The sequence below is a fragment of the Vombatus ursinus genome, unplaced genomic scaffold, assembly GCF_900497805.2.
Source record: "Vombatus ursinus unplaced genomic scaffold, bare-nosed wombat genome assembly UNPS02005459.1, whole genome shotgun sequence".
In the NCBI taxonomy this organism is placed as follows: domain Eukaryota; kingdom Metazoa; phylum Chordata; class Mammalia; order Diprotodontia; family Vombatidae; genus Vombatus; species Vombatus ursinus.
In genome coordinates, this window is record NW_020945237.1 from 14,143,623 (window position 1) to 14,160,350 (window position 16,728).

A 16,728-nucleotide genomic window follows, 5' to 3' on the forward strand; every position below is an offset into this window, starting at 1 on the left:
AAAATCATTAGGAATGGATGATAATAGACATACTGTCAATCCCATCCCATTTTGGTCACATTATAATTTTGTCTTCTGATAACCTCTGGCAGGAAAGAGAAGGCAGGATTCTAGTTCCATGAAGAGATGTCAGATACCAGGGAAAGTGCCCTAGGGAAAGAGAATGCCTTAGTATAGGAAAATTCAGCAATCAATTGTTGAATTCATCACATCTGTTGTTTGCTCTTCATTTTTGAAGAGGGTGGTGTCTTGATGCACGTGTGAATTGGATGTAAGTGAGGCATTGTTGTACAAAGTCCTCAGCCTCACTCTCTCTTCCAGAGTCATCAAAGTCCAGTATCAAGACAAAAGTCAAGATGATTGGCAATGGCCCCCAGATGCAGTGGTTGACCTTGGTGTCTCCCATGTCTAACCAAGTTCTAAGTGCTCCACAGCACCTACTTCAGCCTGCTTTATGGCTGTTGGAACAAATTGTTCTCGTCCCCTCATTCTGCCTGGGGAAGTCTACACATGTTTGGGTAGACATCTCCCTAACTCACCTACGGGGTTGAGGCCTGTTGGTTACCTTCAACCTGTTTCACCTGTTTGCCCAAATGGTTTTACCAAGACATGGCCACTGTGCATGCTACAGCTTCTTGTAGCCACGGACGAGTTTTGGGTGAATCAGGTGGACACAAGGGCTCAGCTGGCTCTCACACCAGAGGTGCTAGTCCTCTGGAACACCCCATGCACCTCCATCAAGGAAAAAAAAATCTAATGATAGGATCATAAATATAGAGCTGAAAGGGAGCAGATAGGGAATCCAGTCCAACCCTCTCATTTTCTAGAAGAAACAGGCCTAGAGGCTAAAAAGATTTGCCCAGTCAGGAAACTATCTGAGCTGAATTCAGACTCTGGTCCTCAGGCTACAAATTCTCTTTTCTCTGCCGCCTTATACTATTGTTAATTAAGGCTGCTACTATTTACACACAGGACTTGTTGGTTTATCACATGTATCACTCAGCTTTGATTAAAATGAAGGTGATCGTGGAGATTTGTGGGACCAAAAGCTGTTGAAAGTCATAAAATTCTCCACTACATCCACTGAGAAGCCCTTGGGGCTCAATGGTCACTGGACTGACAGAAGTGAACTGAGGATGGTAAAGGACTTTCAAAAGTATCAAGTGGGAGAAGCAAATGCTCTTAGTGAAATACAAGCATGGTTGACACATTTCTGGAATGCTTCAAGGCTTAGGAGTCAGAAGATATGACTTCATATCTCTGCTGCTTACTACCTGGGTGATGTTGGGTAAATCACCTAACCTCTCTTGGTCTGTTTCCTCATCTGTAAAATGGGGGAGTTAGCCTTCATGGTCTCTGAGGTCCCTTCCACCTATAGATTTATGGTGCTAGGTTTCTGTGGATGCCACAAGGCACAAAGCTGTTTTATGTTCTAATAAAATTCCTGAATGTCAAACCGTGTATGAGAGAATCACAAGTAACGATTGCCATCACTCCCCTGCGAACTGGGAAATGAGAGCTTGGGACAATCGGTGTTGTGTGTTTACAAAATCGGTGTTGTATGTTTACAAAATCAGTGTTGTGTGTTTACAAAGGAACACAGAGTAGGAAGAATCATGGATGTTCATATAGTGCTGTCAAGCTTGCATACAGTATCTAGTTTTAAAATAAATATACATTGAGAATTTAAATCAATTATTTCGCTCTCTAAGTGGAATATGAACTTCTCCAGGTTCAATTTTTCCCAGCCCTGAAGCCTTTTGTTGTCGTTCAGTCACATCTGACTCTTCATGACCCCATTTCCTTCTCCAGCTCATTTTACAGATGAGGAAACTGAGGCAAATGGGGTTGAGTGACTTGCCCAGGGTCACACAACTAGTAAGAGTCTGAGGCCAGATTTGAACTCAGGTCTTTCTGACTCTGGACCTGGGGTTCTATCCACTGTACCACCTAGCTTCCCTGAAGCCTACATTATCTTCTTCTGAGCCTTAAGACAACACTTTGAAGTAGGCTGTGACAGGCATTAACGGCTTTGTTTTAAAGACAAAATGATATGTATCATCACAGAAGAGATTTAAACCCAAGTCTTGCTGCCTCAAAGCCCAGTAACACATTGACACATTAGTAACTTCCATTAGGGTTCAGTCCGTTCTAAGACTTTGGGATTCACCGAGGGGTATTATATAGAAATGCTTATGATTTGTTTGGATCAATTTCTTATCCTGTAATTTTATTGGTTATTAATTATTTCAATTAATTTTTAGTTGACTTGCTAGAATTCTTTAAGTATACCATCAAATCATCTAGGAAAAGTGATAATTTTGTTTCTTTTTTACTTCTGCATATTTCCTCACTTTTTTTTTAATCTTGTGGCTCTGGCCAACATTTCTAGTACTACATGAAAAAGAAATGGAGAAAATGGACATCTTTGTTTCCCTCTTGATTTTTTAAAAGACATTTTTCTAGGTGGCAAGTAGAGCCAGTTCAGGGTTAATCTTGAGTTATTTTTCAACATCACTAAAAAGGACAACTAAAAAAAAAAACAACTCATGGTGGCAGTTAGCTTAAGTCTTGTTGTTCATTGGTCACTGTTTTGCAACTGTGCAAGAAAAAGAAATCAGTGATGTTCCAAAGAGAAATTCTACCCAGGTAGACTCTATTTAGGATTTAGACCAAACCTGATGGGACAGGAGATGGAACAAAGGAAAAAAAACATGAAAAAGTCTTAATAGATTTATAATGAGGAGTTGGTGTAATTTATCCTTTAAAACAAAATCAAATGCATTCACCTCAAAAAATACTTTCACAGAATTTGTGTATTTATCATGTAAACATGATGAATTTAAGAAATATTGGGAAAGACTGCTGATTCCCATGAGTAACATGTATTAGAAAGTGTCCTTGACTTAGAGTTAGAAGGTCTGGGTTCAAATTATGCCTTGGCCATTTTATTAATTGTCCAGTTTCTTGATTCATAAAGTGAGGGTAATGATAATTATATCTCCTTCCTTATATAGTTGTTGAACTGAATGAGATGTGTACAAAAGCACTAGCAGTGTTATGTAAATGTATGTTATTATTATTGAGTAGAGCCTTCAAACAATTAGCCAACTAGTCTACAAGCATTTAGGGAGCCTGGACTATGCCAGGAACACATCAGGTGCTTAGAAGGGGCCTACAGAAAGGATTAGAGCAGTGTCTCTTCCCGCTAGGAGCTAGCAACTAGTTAAGAAAAAGAGATTGAATAATCTAATTGGACACACAAGTAGTACCATTGGAATAAAAAACCCAAAGGTGAAGATGGCAGCCTATACAGATAATTAAGAGGAAAATAAATATAGACTGGGTAGCATGAGGCTTGTAGGGAAAATAAAAAGACAGCCATACACACACACACACACACACACACACACACACACGTGTGTATAATCTTATGTAAAGTTATGTGTGTGTATAATCTTATGTAAAGTTATGTAAAAATTTGCCCAGGCCAAAAAGAAAAATCAATAGAAAAATGACTAACATCCATGAAAAGGTGAAAAAGCTTATTCAACCAATAAAGATTAATGCATGTAAAATGAAAGTGAATTAATAATAATTTAAATATTGCAAAGCTAGAGTGTCACTACATTTTTTCTCCTTTGGGGACAGTATTATTCAGGATCGTAACACCTTGAAATGATGCTGTCCCTTTCAAGGGTCTAAAAGGATTATCTTAGTTGATCTTGACCACATCTTGCTCTAGGCCAGGGTGAAGAGGGAAGAATGTAAGGCAGGCCTTAGAAAGTACCTGAAGTTGTGAGTCAGCTTAGATCAGGGTTGGATCGAGGGTCCCCGGCTCCATTCCACGAGTGGGAATAATTAGAAGGCAATGAGCACTACAGAGAAGCATTAATTACCAAAGTGAATAATTGCTAAAGGAATACTTGAAAATATTAATCTATTAATTAATCTGTGTGCCTGGACATTCTGCATCTTTGGGTACCAAGGCAATTAGCTAATCCATTTTTTTTTGCAATCATTAATTATTTCCGAAAAGTCAGAGCATTAAAGAAGCTCCAGAGAGATAATATAGGTTTTCTTTCCCCAAAAGGAGCAAACGAATTTATGGTAATTTTTCAAGAAGGGAGGAAGCCTCTTTGAGACTGCACTGGCCAAAGGCTTCGCTAGGAAAATAAATAAATAAAGAGAATGCAACTTGATTTGGCCCTTTGCAAGGGGTCAAATGACCTAAAAGGAATTTCTTTCCAATAGGTACAAATACTGTCCCTCTCCTTGAGAAAGTTGTATATCTATTTCTTTTTCCACAAGTGTACATACATATGTACACACACAGAAATTTGTGTATATACAGAAAATACATATATGCATATATCTCTCCTTTGTGTGTATGCTTATACTACATGTAGTATATATAAATATATATACATAAATGTTCATATATACATCTGTATCTATCCAGGGAGGAGGGGGAGAAAGAGAGAACACATCCTTTTAATTACAAATAAAGACTGGACCTGGACGTTTGACTTCATTGGCATGGAAAATTCTCAAAGGGGCGAACCTCCCAATATCAGTGCAGATCTGCACCTTCTCTGTAACTTAGAATCTGTCCTGAGAAGTTAAGCAACTAGCCTAGGGTCACACAGCTAGTATGTGTCAGAGGAAGTCTTGAACCCCTAGTCTTCCTGGTTCTGAGGGCAGCTCTCTGCCCACTATACCACACTGCCATCTTTGTGCAGTGGTGACATAATGGCTTTGCAATTAGGAAGACCTGGGTTCAAGTCTGCCTCTGACACATCCTAGCTTTGTGATTCTGGGTAAGTTATTTAATCTTGCAATGATCTAGGCAACTTCACAAGACTGTGAAGTGAAAATATATACATACATACATATTGTATTTTATATATTTGCCATATTACAATGAAAGAAGAAGTTTAAATTAATACACATGTATGTATATGTGTATGCGTATATCTGTGTGTTTATCTAGGACTGTCCAGACCCTCACTAACTTTTTCCTCCTACGAATATTTTCACCAATCTTGAGGTCAACTTCCAAACCATTTGTCAGTCCTCCAGTCTTGCTTGGATTCTATAACCAGGGACATGCTGTAAGGCCATTTCATTTGGTCAGATTACTCTGCCAGACTCTGAGTTCAGGCCATACTCATGGATTTTCTTTCCCCTTCCTTGACTATCAGGGGCTCTAAATCTAGGAGGTGGATCTTGAGTTTAAAATCAGGGTCTATAAGAAAAAAGTCACATTTTGTCATAAACGATTCCTTTACCTGAAACCCCATATCTTTTGTTAATTCCATGTGTACACATATATATGTGTGTATTGATACATACTAGCTGTGTCTTAGATTTGTAAAATCCATTTCACTTTCAACAATGAGATTTATCGGCCTAAGTACAGTACAGCTATTAGTTTATTCTGAGATAATCTCATTTTCACCATTGATATTCAAACACATTGAATTCCAGTGTTTAACAGTGCATGTGGGAGAGGGGAAAGGGGTAACCTACTATGCTTTTTCATCTTCCCCTTGTAGGGTTTTTACTAAATCATAAACAAAAAAGGTCATTGAGTCCTTTAGGGTGCATTCACTAAAGTGTTTTCAGGGCAAATGGGTATTCATCCCATTCTTCAAGGACTCTAAAAAAGTAGCTTCCACCATCTCCCTTGGTAATTCATTAATTGCTCTTCCTTCAGCACCTTTCCCATCATTCTTAGTTGGTGTTCTGGACCACTTTACAATACGATGTCACGCCATTTAAAAAAAAATCCAGCTGGGAAAGAGTCTGGGGGATGGAGAGCACATTGGGCTGGGTGGACTTTATCCTGCAGATGAACCTAATCAATGGGAATGACAGATCTTAGAAGATTTCAGCCTCAGCTGCATTTTCCACTAAAGCTAAGGAAAATGGAGCTAATCATCAGTGCATCTATTTACTTGTTTACATAACCTGTTTTCCCTATTATATACTACTTTATTATCAATAATCAGCAGCTAGACTTCTCTCTCTTTCAGCTACCCTATATTCATTTTATCAATTCTGTATACAGAATGTAAGCTCCTTGAGGGCAGGGACTGTTTCACTCTTGCCTTTGTATACTTAGTCCAAAGTATCTGGAATTTGACAGGCATTTAATAAATGTTTGTTGTTTGAGTAATGATTTCCTAAAGTGTTCATCTTGTCCCCAATGCCCAACACAGTGCCAAGCTTGGTAAATGCCTGAATTGAATTAAGTATGGCTGTATCTACCATGAAATGATTTGCTGAACCAAGCTGTTGCGCTCTGTTCAAGGAAGGAGACAGAAGGAAGTGCTACCTATGAAAAACGGAGAGTCGCCATCTTGAGAACTTTGAAAGAAAAGTCACCTAAACTGTTTCCCATGTAATGGTTTCTAGATGGTCACATTTTCAAAAAGTCGATATAAATAAAAGGAAATGTATGGGAAGGGTGCCTACTCAAAAGAGACCTCAAGGAGAAACTCTGGAAAAAAATAATTTTGTTCTGTGTCCCTTTTCTACCTCTTTTTCTTGCCTTCTATTATTGTCTTATAAATTATCAGCACTCTTCCTCCCCAATATAACTCCTATAGCTTTCCTTTAGAACGTAAGCTTCCTGAGCACAAGGAATGGTTTCACTTTCATCATTATCCTTCATGCCTGGGTAAGCCCTTAATAAATGCCAATCAATTAACTGAAAAACTATTTCTCCAAATTAGTGTTTAAGGCATCCAATTCCTACTAATGTTTTAATAAATGTTTAATTATTTATTGCTGCTACTTTATTTTTTGGTCTGGATCTGTGATTTCATCTGTGAGGGAACTCCTGGTAGGAGAAACATATTTCTCAGCAAGGATTAATTTCCTCTCACCACCATCAGCTGCTTAGAAAATTGCCTGGGACACTGAGAGTGACTTGCTCAGGGTCACACAGCCAATTTGAGTAAAAGCTGGGACTAAAACCCATGTCTTCCTGACTTTGACTCTCCCCACTAAGTCACACTATTCCTCCTATTGCTACATTTGGGGTCTTAAGACATTTAGAAGTACTGCCTTGCTTCTGGGACCACTGTTAACTCAAATCAGGGCCATGCAAAACCACAATAAGCGTAAAATAGATATTTAGATCTGAACGTACTAGAAAGAAAACTGCAGCTGGACCTAGAACCATTTGCCATCCTGTAAAATACTTTAGAATTTTGCAAACAATCTTTCCCATGACTAGGATCCCTATCCCTAGAAATTTTCAGACTACTATAACACAGAAAGCAAAAGGCTTTTTTTTTTCTATAGGAATTATCAGTGAGCTACATTACTGAAACCTAGTACTATTCCTATTTCTTTTGCTTGCTATATGAATATCAATGGGCTTTTTTTTTTTCTTTTGCCTTGCTCATCTTTCATTGTTACCTTTGCTATAGGAGTTTTGGTCACTTACAAATATTTCTCAATAGAAAACCCATTTTTTAGCACTGGTTAAACAAAATATTCCGGGAAAAGAAAATGGTCGATTTCATTTGATTTTGCTTCTTCAAAGTTGAAAGCTTATTTATATATGGAGCTTCCCAAGGGAAGGGTCCCCAAAGGTTTTCCAGTCCAACCACATTTGTAAATTTCATCTGCAGAGTTGAGAAGCCCAGTTGGAACAGAGGGGGCAGAAGCTTTACCTTGGGAGTCATCAAAGTGCTTTATTGTACAAAGCCTTGCTCATGTCTGGAGTGGAGTTTTAGAACTAGGAGACACAATGTGCACTTCCTTACCCTGTCCAAATAAACAGTTTATTGACAGTAATGAAGGACAAAGACTGTTATAGACCAAAAAAAAGCATTTTTGTAAATTTCTAAAAAGCATAAACATATTGACCACAATGAAGAAAAGCTATTCAAATGATGTCCAGGTACCACATCTTAATTTCAGGGTTTCTCTCTTTGCAGTCTCCTACCATAGGAAACCATGGCAGGCTAAAAAAAAAAATGAAATGGATATGATGCCAGATTAAGAATCTAATCACAGTATCCATTCATTTAAATACATAAAATACAGATTTGTACAATTATATTACAGTGGTGTTAACTTCCTCCATTGAGGGTAACAAAACTATGTAAAAATCAGCACACAGCAATGGGGATGACACAGCCTTTGGCTCCTGGAGATACTGTGATTTTGGCCCATTCGATGTTTCTCTGAAGTAAACCCTACACACACCATGCCCAGTTGCAGTCTGAACAGCACTGATGTTAACATTACTGGAAGAGGCATCCTGCCAGGCTGGGGTTTGTTTTCATTCTAAGTAATCATTGGAGGGTGTGATTTTTTTTTTTTACCCCTGAAAATGCCTACAAAAAAAATCATCTCATGACTTAAACAAAGAGTTTTAAAGGCACAGCTTCAACACAGTGTATAAGTTAATAACATACTCTAAACAAACCTAATTCCTTTTGGCTTGGCGCCTTTCAGAGGATGCAGGGAAGCTGGTGGAAACAAGATCAATGCTGAAAAATTTTTAAACATGATTAAATGCAATCAGCACAGTTTTAGGCAATGAATTTGTACAACCAGATCTGGGATAAACATTTGGGAAAAAGAATCATTCAGTTGATAAAAGAACATTTGGAGAGGAAACAAAAACAGAATGGCCTTTTTTAGTTTATTGTAAAAGACTTATCTATCGTGGACTTGGAAGAAGTATCCATTCTGGTACATTGCTGCATGATACACCTCAAGAAATGCAAACATTGTTTCATCTACGCTGCAAAATAACTTTACATGTAAACTTCAAAAAATCACATACTGTACATAAAATTTTAGATTCAAAAGTATCCCTGTTTTCCTAATAATGTAAACAGTAAAATTGAAGGTTTCCATGAAAGGGATAATTTATAACAAAATACCACTGCTTAAGCCGTGGTCAAAAACAGAAGCATTTTAAAATTTCAGATTTGTTTTCCTTCTGTAGCAGGAGAATTAAGATTTCTATCACTTTGCTCATCCCCTCAAGTTGGAAGATGATACTATTGCCCAAAACTATGCAATTTTCCCCCCAAAAAAGCTATTTTTTCCCATGTAGCATTAATTCCTATGTTGCAATAGAAGAGTGTAACAATGGAGAAGCTCCAGGCAATAAAAGAGAATAAGCATTTTTTCCTTGACATAATTTACTGAGGTGAAAATGTAACTGACAGAGGAACTATAACATCAGCCTCTCATTAGAAGAGAGAAAGTAACTCTTTGACGCTGAAAGTTCTGACATGATGTACTTGAGGCAAAACAGTGCAAAGGCGAAGACGGGGAATGCTACCCCCCAGTCTGGTGCCACGGGGTTAATGTTACAGTTATTAAGGAGTGCGCCAGCGTGCGGAATAGAAGTGTAATATTCGTGGTATTTTTTTTTTTAAATCACCATCATTATTATTATTATCATTATTATTATGAATACTGTCTCATGTCTTTCAACCCAAAAAATAAACTGATCCACAGTTTACAGTTTGATGCCAACGTGGCTGGTATGACATGCATCTGGTTCTCCCCTCCCCCCACTTGTTCATTCATTCCTTCACTCCACCACAGCTAGCTGTATCAGAGAGTCGCTACTGCAACCTGCTCTGAGTAAAGCTAATCTATTTTAATTAATTAATTATATTTTAAATTTTTTTAATGCACACACACAAAAGAGTCAGAAGTAGCTAGAGCTATGCTGGGAAATATCAGGTAGCTGTTAGAGCAAATCGCCCCCTAGTCCACCATCTTGGCCTGAGGAGGTAAACGTGAGGAGGCTTGCTTTTCTGCAAGAAGAGCATGTCACTGAGTTCCATTTCCATTTTTTTTCCTTAATTGAAGCCAGCTCTGCTGTGTTCCCGCATCTCATGTCTGTCCATCCCCTGGGCAACATGGGAGGTTACGTCAAAATGTGGCCGATAAAGTCCAAGAAGCGCTTTGAATACTGTTCAGGGTTCACGGTTGAGATCTCTGCACCAGCCTGTGGCGATTTAAAAGAGAAAAAAAATAAGGATGGGGAAATGGATATTTGCTGATTCTTTCAATTTCTAAACCAAACAACAACAACCAAAAAAACCAAACCCACACTACTCAATGGCTACTTCCAACTGTGGTCATACCTGATTGTAACTCAACAATTGCCATATCTATTCAGTCCTCCATTTTACTGTCCCATTTATTAATATATTAGCAGGAGGGTTCAAATAATCAAAGTCTTTCTAGTGATGATGGAAAACAATGGACAGTAATGTGATTTTTGGTAACTTGGGAAAAGAAATCAGCTACATTTGGATTAAATCTATGTGTAGTGTATTGAGGGGAATGGACACAGCCAAACATCTGGCAGAATAACACTTCAGCCAGATGATTGCATAAGGACTGCCTTAATTGTCCATGGCCCTCTTAGCATGTGAGTGGCTTGAGTGGCTGAGTCTTCAACAATAGGGACAGACAATAGGAGCAGCAGCAGATTCAGAGACCAGCTGGCCTAATGAAGCCAATTAGAACACATTCTGGGGGTAGCTTCAGATCAGTTTCTTTCTTTTGAGCTTTTCTTACTCAAATTTCTCATAGCATTTTGCCCAGACCCTTCTTTCATCTCTCACCTCTCTCACCTCTCTCTCTCTCTTTCTCTCTCTCTCTCTCCTCCTTTCTCTCTCCTTCCCCTCCCCTTCCCATCACTTGTGTACTTGTCCGTCTCTCCACTAGAGTGTAAGTTCCTTGAAAGAAGGGCCTGGGTTGTTGCCCAGAACAGTGATTTGCTAAAAAAAAACAAAAACAAAAACAAAAACAAAACAAAACCAAAAAAAACAAAAACAAAAACTTTTTTTTTTTAACACAGGTTTGTAGAAATGAATTCTTCACTAGCATCCTTGCTCCTTCTTTCTCTGGGCTAACCTCCTCAGAACAGAGCGGGCTAGATTTCCTCAGCAGCCGGCCACGGGGGGAGGAGAGGGGATGCATTGGCTACTGCCCTTCTCAAGCTGCACCTAGAGCCAGGAGATCAGTCAGGGGGTCTCTATTTTTAGGCCCATAGCACTGCTAATCAGTTGTCAAGCAAATACTGGCAAGCTCATTAATTTCCTGACTGTAAAGGATAACTCCAGACTTTGAGTGAGTCACCATATGATATTTTTAGGCACCTATATTGCCTGAGTAACCTGTTATTTCTCATGTCTGGCTTAATATGCTATGCTTTACCTCAGAAGTTCAAGGATTAAGACAAAGGTAGACGTTCCCAGTAGAGTCAAAAACCAATGGTGCTTTTAAATTCAATGTCTTGCAAAATGCAAGGTTTTTTAGGCTACGTTACATAACATATATAACATTACATTAAATGGCGGCAGAGTAGAAAGGACACTGAATTTCAAGTCAAAGGATCTGGTTTCAAAGCCTAGCTCTGATGGTCACTATCTGTGTGACTTGGGGCAAGTCACTCAACTTTTCTGGGCCTCAGTTTCCCCCACTGTTACATGAAGGGTTTGGATGAGATGACCTCTGAGGTCCCTTCCACCTTTAGCTAGATGATTTTATGACCTAGGCTTGAATTCTCTTTCTGTCACATATTATCTCTGTGACAATGGGGTGAGTAATAGTCTCTTGTGGCCTCAGTTTCCCAATATGTGTAATGAAGGGGTTAGACTGGGTGATTTGTAGAGCTCCTTCTAGTTCTAAATTTATGATCCTCTGATAGCGTTGAATGGGTGGTTGTCTAGGAAAAAAAATAGAATATGTGTCATAAGAACTCTATTGGAAAGTGGAAGTGATGAATGAGGTTTAGAATGCATTTGCTATTAAAAAGTTATAAGGAGTATCCTCTACGCTCAGGTGGAATTGAAAATGCATTTCTTTGGGGTGGGTGATTTCCTGGTCAGCTGCTTCCCTACATAATGGGCACATAATAAATATTTGTTGAATGAATGTATGTATGTATGTATGGATGAATGGATGGATGGAGGAATGAATGAATTAATGAATGAGAAGATTTCTTTGGTGAAAAGAATATTGACAGGATGATTCTGCTTCTGGGAGGCCAGCCTGTTCTCTCAGGGAAGGAAATGGGATCGTTAGCATTTGATGGTTCTGGTTAATTTGGCTGGATGCTCATACTCTATTGGGAAAGCACCTCCTTTTATAGCCCAGCGGTTCTTAACTTTTTGTGTGTCATGAACTGCTTTGGCAGTCTGGTGAAACCTATGGTCCCTTTCTCAGAATTATGTTTTTAAATGAATAAAATATAATACACAAGATTGCGAAGGAAACAAATTATATCAAAATACAGTTATCCAAATTAAAAACAAAACAAAACAAAACAAAACAACCAACAAACCAAGTTTGCAGTCTCCAGGCAAAGAACCCTTGTTCTTTGTGGGTGTTGATACACTTAAGTTCATCTGTATGTGTTGGGCAGTGTGGCTTTTTGGTTCACCCACAGTGCCAAAAAAAGGGGTCCCTTAACACAAGCATCATTCAATAACTGTCAAATTATGAAGAGGAATTTCATCACACAGTGACCTGTTTGCCTAAAACTTTAAAAGGCTCCATTATAAACAAAAATGAAATTCCTTGAAAGGTAAGAAAAATACTACCACACATGTTGGTAGAGTCTTGGGCAGGGAATACCATAATTAAGAATGCAATAGTCCCTTAATTCTGAACATTTAATATTAGAATTCTTAACACATCCTCAGCACTTTTCATTTTTAAAGCATTTTCCCAATAGGAGTTAATGAATTCATATAATGCCCCTAGTGATGCATGTATCTATCAATAGCCCCAGTTTGCAGAGCGAACAGCTTTAGGCAAGGAGTTTAAGTGACTTGCCAAAAGGGGATATTAGACCTGGAAGTAAAAGTTGGTACTTGTAGGTTCATAATATGGTGCTTGGAATGTGAGGCCTTCCTGGCAATTGATATCACTACATTGCTTTACATCTCCATAAAAGGAAGACCACCTGGAGGAGATCACTTTTCACCAAGCTGTAAGCAATTCCACCAGCTCAGAAGAGATGGAAAAGAAGAAAAGAGAGAGAGAGAGAGAGAGAGAGAGAGAGAGAGAGAGAGAGAGAGAAACTTACGCCATGTTTAACAGTTTTCGCAGCGTGGGCAGCTTTCTTTTTTGCATCATAATGAGTAAGAATGTCAATAATAGCCATAAAATAGACCTCTTTCCTAGGTGCATCTGAAAAAGAATGACAACAAAATGGCACCACCAACTATTATCACATGAGCTTTAAGCAATATCCCTTCCATAGTACAAATGGCAGGCAATGAAAAGCAGAGCCTCTTAGAGAGTGAAGATTTTTCAGGGTGAAAATGGCAGAAAAAAATGACTGGTTGAGGGACAGAGAGTAAAGTGGCATATAAAACATCTTAATGGAATAGGAACATTGGAAGGGGTCAGAAAACAGAGGTTTCTAGCTTTTAAAAAAATTTAAATTACCACTACATATTTTTAATTTCTAATAACACACATCTGTAAACATACATACATATGTGCATGTGCTTATGTAAAACACGTACACATACACACACACATATGTACATTTTTAGCCTAATAAGAAGATCAAATTCATGCCCAATACTGTCTTTAAATATATTATGTTAGTGGTAAAAATTTAAATCCTCTCAAATAAGTGTTGAATAGTTGTGCTTTTTGGAATCTGCATACCATCAAGGGATTCATTCTGCTTTATCAACAATCTCATAGAAATAACATTATAAAAGAGAAGACAAGGGAACCAGTCTAGATGATGCCTATTTTCAATCCATAGTCTCAAATGAAATTGTTTCACTAATGAACAAAAGGAGGAGTATGGCCACACACAGTTTTCTATTACTAAAGCAACTTGACAAACAGAATCAAAACAAAGCCAATTTCCTTTGATATGTCCATTCAGATGTGGTTTTTACAACAATCTGAGGCAAAAGAAGAGACTTTACTTTTCCTGAACTTTGCAAAATACTTCTGACTTGTTTCATGTAATTTAAGTGAAGCTAAAATGATAATTCCTCAAAAGTAAATGAATCAAGCTAGATCATGATTCCTAAAAACTCCTAAAACAGGTCACACTCAGGCACCATTGTAATGACCAATGGTACGTTATGGACAAGAATCACACAGGATGGGAAGGAATGAATGGAGTGCAATCTGCATTGTGGGAGGGAAAAACTCACAGTCGGTGAGAGCATAGATCCATTTTTTGTGTATGTAGTGTTAGGTATATTACCTCTGAGGTAGTAAATAGAATCATCTTAGTAACTGCTGGCAAACTTATCAAGCTTTTGAGATTGGGAAGCAAGGAAGACCATAGTCAGCTGGAAAAGCTGGAATTAGCCAAGATGGAATCCCTCAATATGCTGGATTCATTACCACTATCCCAAAGAAAAGTGCATTGGGATCCTATAAAAAAAATCACCTAAAATATAAGCATTTGCTCCAACAGAGTCTTTCAACCCTTTCAATACTCATATGCAGGAAAGAGAATCTGCTACTAAGTTATGGATAGCAGTCTTGAGTCTTCCATGAAGATTTTTAGTAAAAGTTCTCATCAGAACTGACTACATCCTTAGTGTCTGTGGGATGAGATAAGGTGGGAAGTAGGAAAGTTATAAGATCATCATGAAGCATCCTTGAATCTCATGATATTGGCCACCCAATAAGCAAGCTGTGGTCTCATTCTATTCCCAGACTTCATGATATCCAAAAAATTCAACCTGTTAAATTAAGAAAACCTGGGATTATAGATACTCTCAACATTCCCGTGTCCTAAAATCAACTTGTTCAGACCTCTGAAAAATGTGATAAAGTGTGTAATTCATATTTATTTAGTCAATTTCAGGATTTCTTTTTTAAATTACCATGCAAAAAGCACAACATTTCACATGCCAAAAAAATAGTTTTAGGAACTCAGCTTACTTTCATGGCATTTTATCCCATAGACATCAATGGTTGGATCAAATTCCCCAGGAGCCAAGGGCGGTGAGCTGTTGAGCGTGTTTCCTGGACTGTCTGGAGGAGTTCCAATAGGGTGGGTCCCATCGCTTTCCCCTTCCTCTTCACCATCATTTTCCTCACACTCTACCTCTTCCTGTTCTGCTCTCTCAACATCATGAATTCCAACCAGTAAGCTGTAGTCCATGAGCTTGAGCTGGGCAAGAAACTGGAAGGAGTGAAAGGCAATGTTATGCCATCATGAGTTACCCAAGCATGAACCAAAAAAGGCTTTTAAAAACTTAAAAAATCAAGACTGAAAAAACAAAACCCAATAGCTGAAGGAAAACACTTTAAAGGGGGTGGGGGTAGGTGAGAATATAGTGGTTCCTGAGGCAAGATGAGTGTTTCCCTAGAAGGCGGTGAGTAGCCTCTGAGCATGTTTTGATTTATGAGAGCCCTTAGCTTCTGAGGTTGTCTCACTGGCCAAGAATGTTGCTTCACACTTCCGGCTGGCTCAGAGCTGGTGTTTTTTCCTCCAAAATGCAAACCTGGGCACTACAATGTATACATTTGTCACATCTAGGCTGGATTACAACAATGCCCAGAAGGCCAGGCTGCCACAGAAGAAACATTAAGAGATGGGTTTTTCCCCCCTCCTTATGAGATTTTTTTTCTTCCTTCTTCTTAGTGAAGAATTACTAATGGCCATTGAACTTGGACCTCCCAAGTAGCTTGGGCCAGGAGTCTCTTGATATGGTTTGCACCATTTACACTTGAAACTACTCTTAATCTCAATCACAAACCCCAGTGAGGACAGATCCTTATGTTGTTGGTTAAGGTCCTTCCCCTACTCCACCCTCCTCACCCCCAGCACCTGCAAACAAGTAAAAGCCCAAATGTCCTAAATTATAGTGCAAACATATGGTTTTAAGCAGTTATTCTGATGGTTTCCCTTCAGCTTTGAAAGTGGTTAGTTTTCTCTGAGGACTTCAGTTCTCCCATATTCCTTCCTTCCCTCCCAGCCCACCCCCCATCCAGTAACCTGACAAAGGCCAAATGTGGTGAATGGAGGGAAATGGAAGTGACTTTGGGGAATGAGATTTGAATCTGGCCATGTACTTCCTTGCTATTTAGTTCATCTGGATTTGCTGGAATTACGTTACTTGTTCTGGTAGATGCACGTGGTCTTAGGCATAGGTTTATAATTCTAAAAAAATAACACGGAACAAAGAAGGTGCAGCTGCCTACCTGCTGGTTGAAGGTGAACATCTAGGCTACATCACTCAAGCCTCTGCTCTATCCTCTGGTGGCTGGCTGCTTACAGGTTCCAACTCAGGCTCTGACCATTATGCACATGGCCCTACACGGACTTGACCCAGACCTTGAGGAACTGACTGTTCACCCCATTAGGCTGACACACAATAGCTGACTGTTCTCAGGTTTCTACTGTCAGAAGTTGAAAAATAAAATTGGCTTTCTTAGTAAAGGTACAGGGCTGAGCTTTCAAGGCTTGGGACTCTGGGGGAAAGCTAAGAAGAGAGAAGGAATGCATAAACCTTCTATTGCTCATTTTTGTTGTTGTTGTTGTGTTCTTTTGTTTTTGTTTTTTGCAATTCTCTTAATCCTGAGAAAGCTCAGCCTTGGAACTGAAAGCAAGATCCACCTTATACTCTAAAGATAATAAAAGCTAATAATATTAGTTAACATTTACTCAGTGCTGTAAAATTTGCAAAGGGCTTCTGTGTGTTACCTTATTTGATCCTCACAACAACTGTG

The 16,728-nt window shown here is 38.8% G+C and overlaps 1 protein-coding gene across 1 annotated transcript in view; it reads right to left on the reverse strand.

The window, feature by feature from the left end:
* Positions 1-7,689: 7,689 nt before the first annotated feature.
* PIP4K2A (phosphatidylinositol-5-phosphate 4-kinase type 2 alpha) overlaps positions 7,690-16,728 on the reverse strand; it is a 204,204-nt gene continuing 195,165 nt past the window's right edge. Inside the window, exons 8-10 of the mRNA XM_027847829.1 lie at positions 14,935-15,178; positions 13,094-13,197; positions 7,690-9,997 (exon numbers count right to left, since the gene is read on the reverse strand). Coding sequence (XP_027703630.1) covers positions 9,917-9,997; positions 13,094-13,197; positions 14,935-15,178 — 429 coding nt within the window. The 3' untranslated portion in view covers positions 7,690-9,916. The remainder of the gene's footprint in view (positions 9,998-13,093; positions 13,198-14,934; positions 15,179-16,728) is intronic.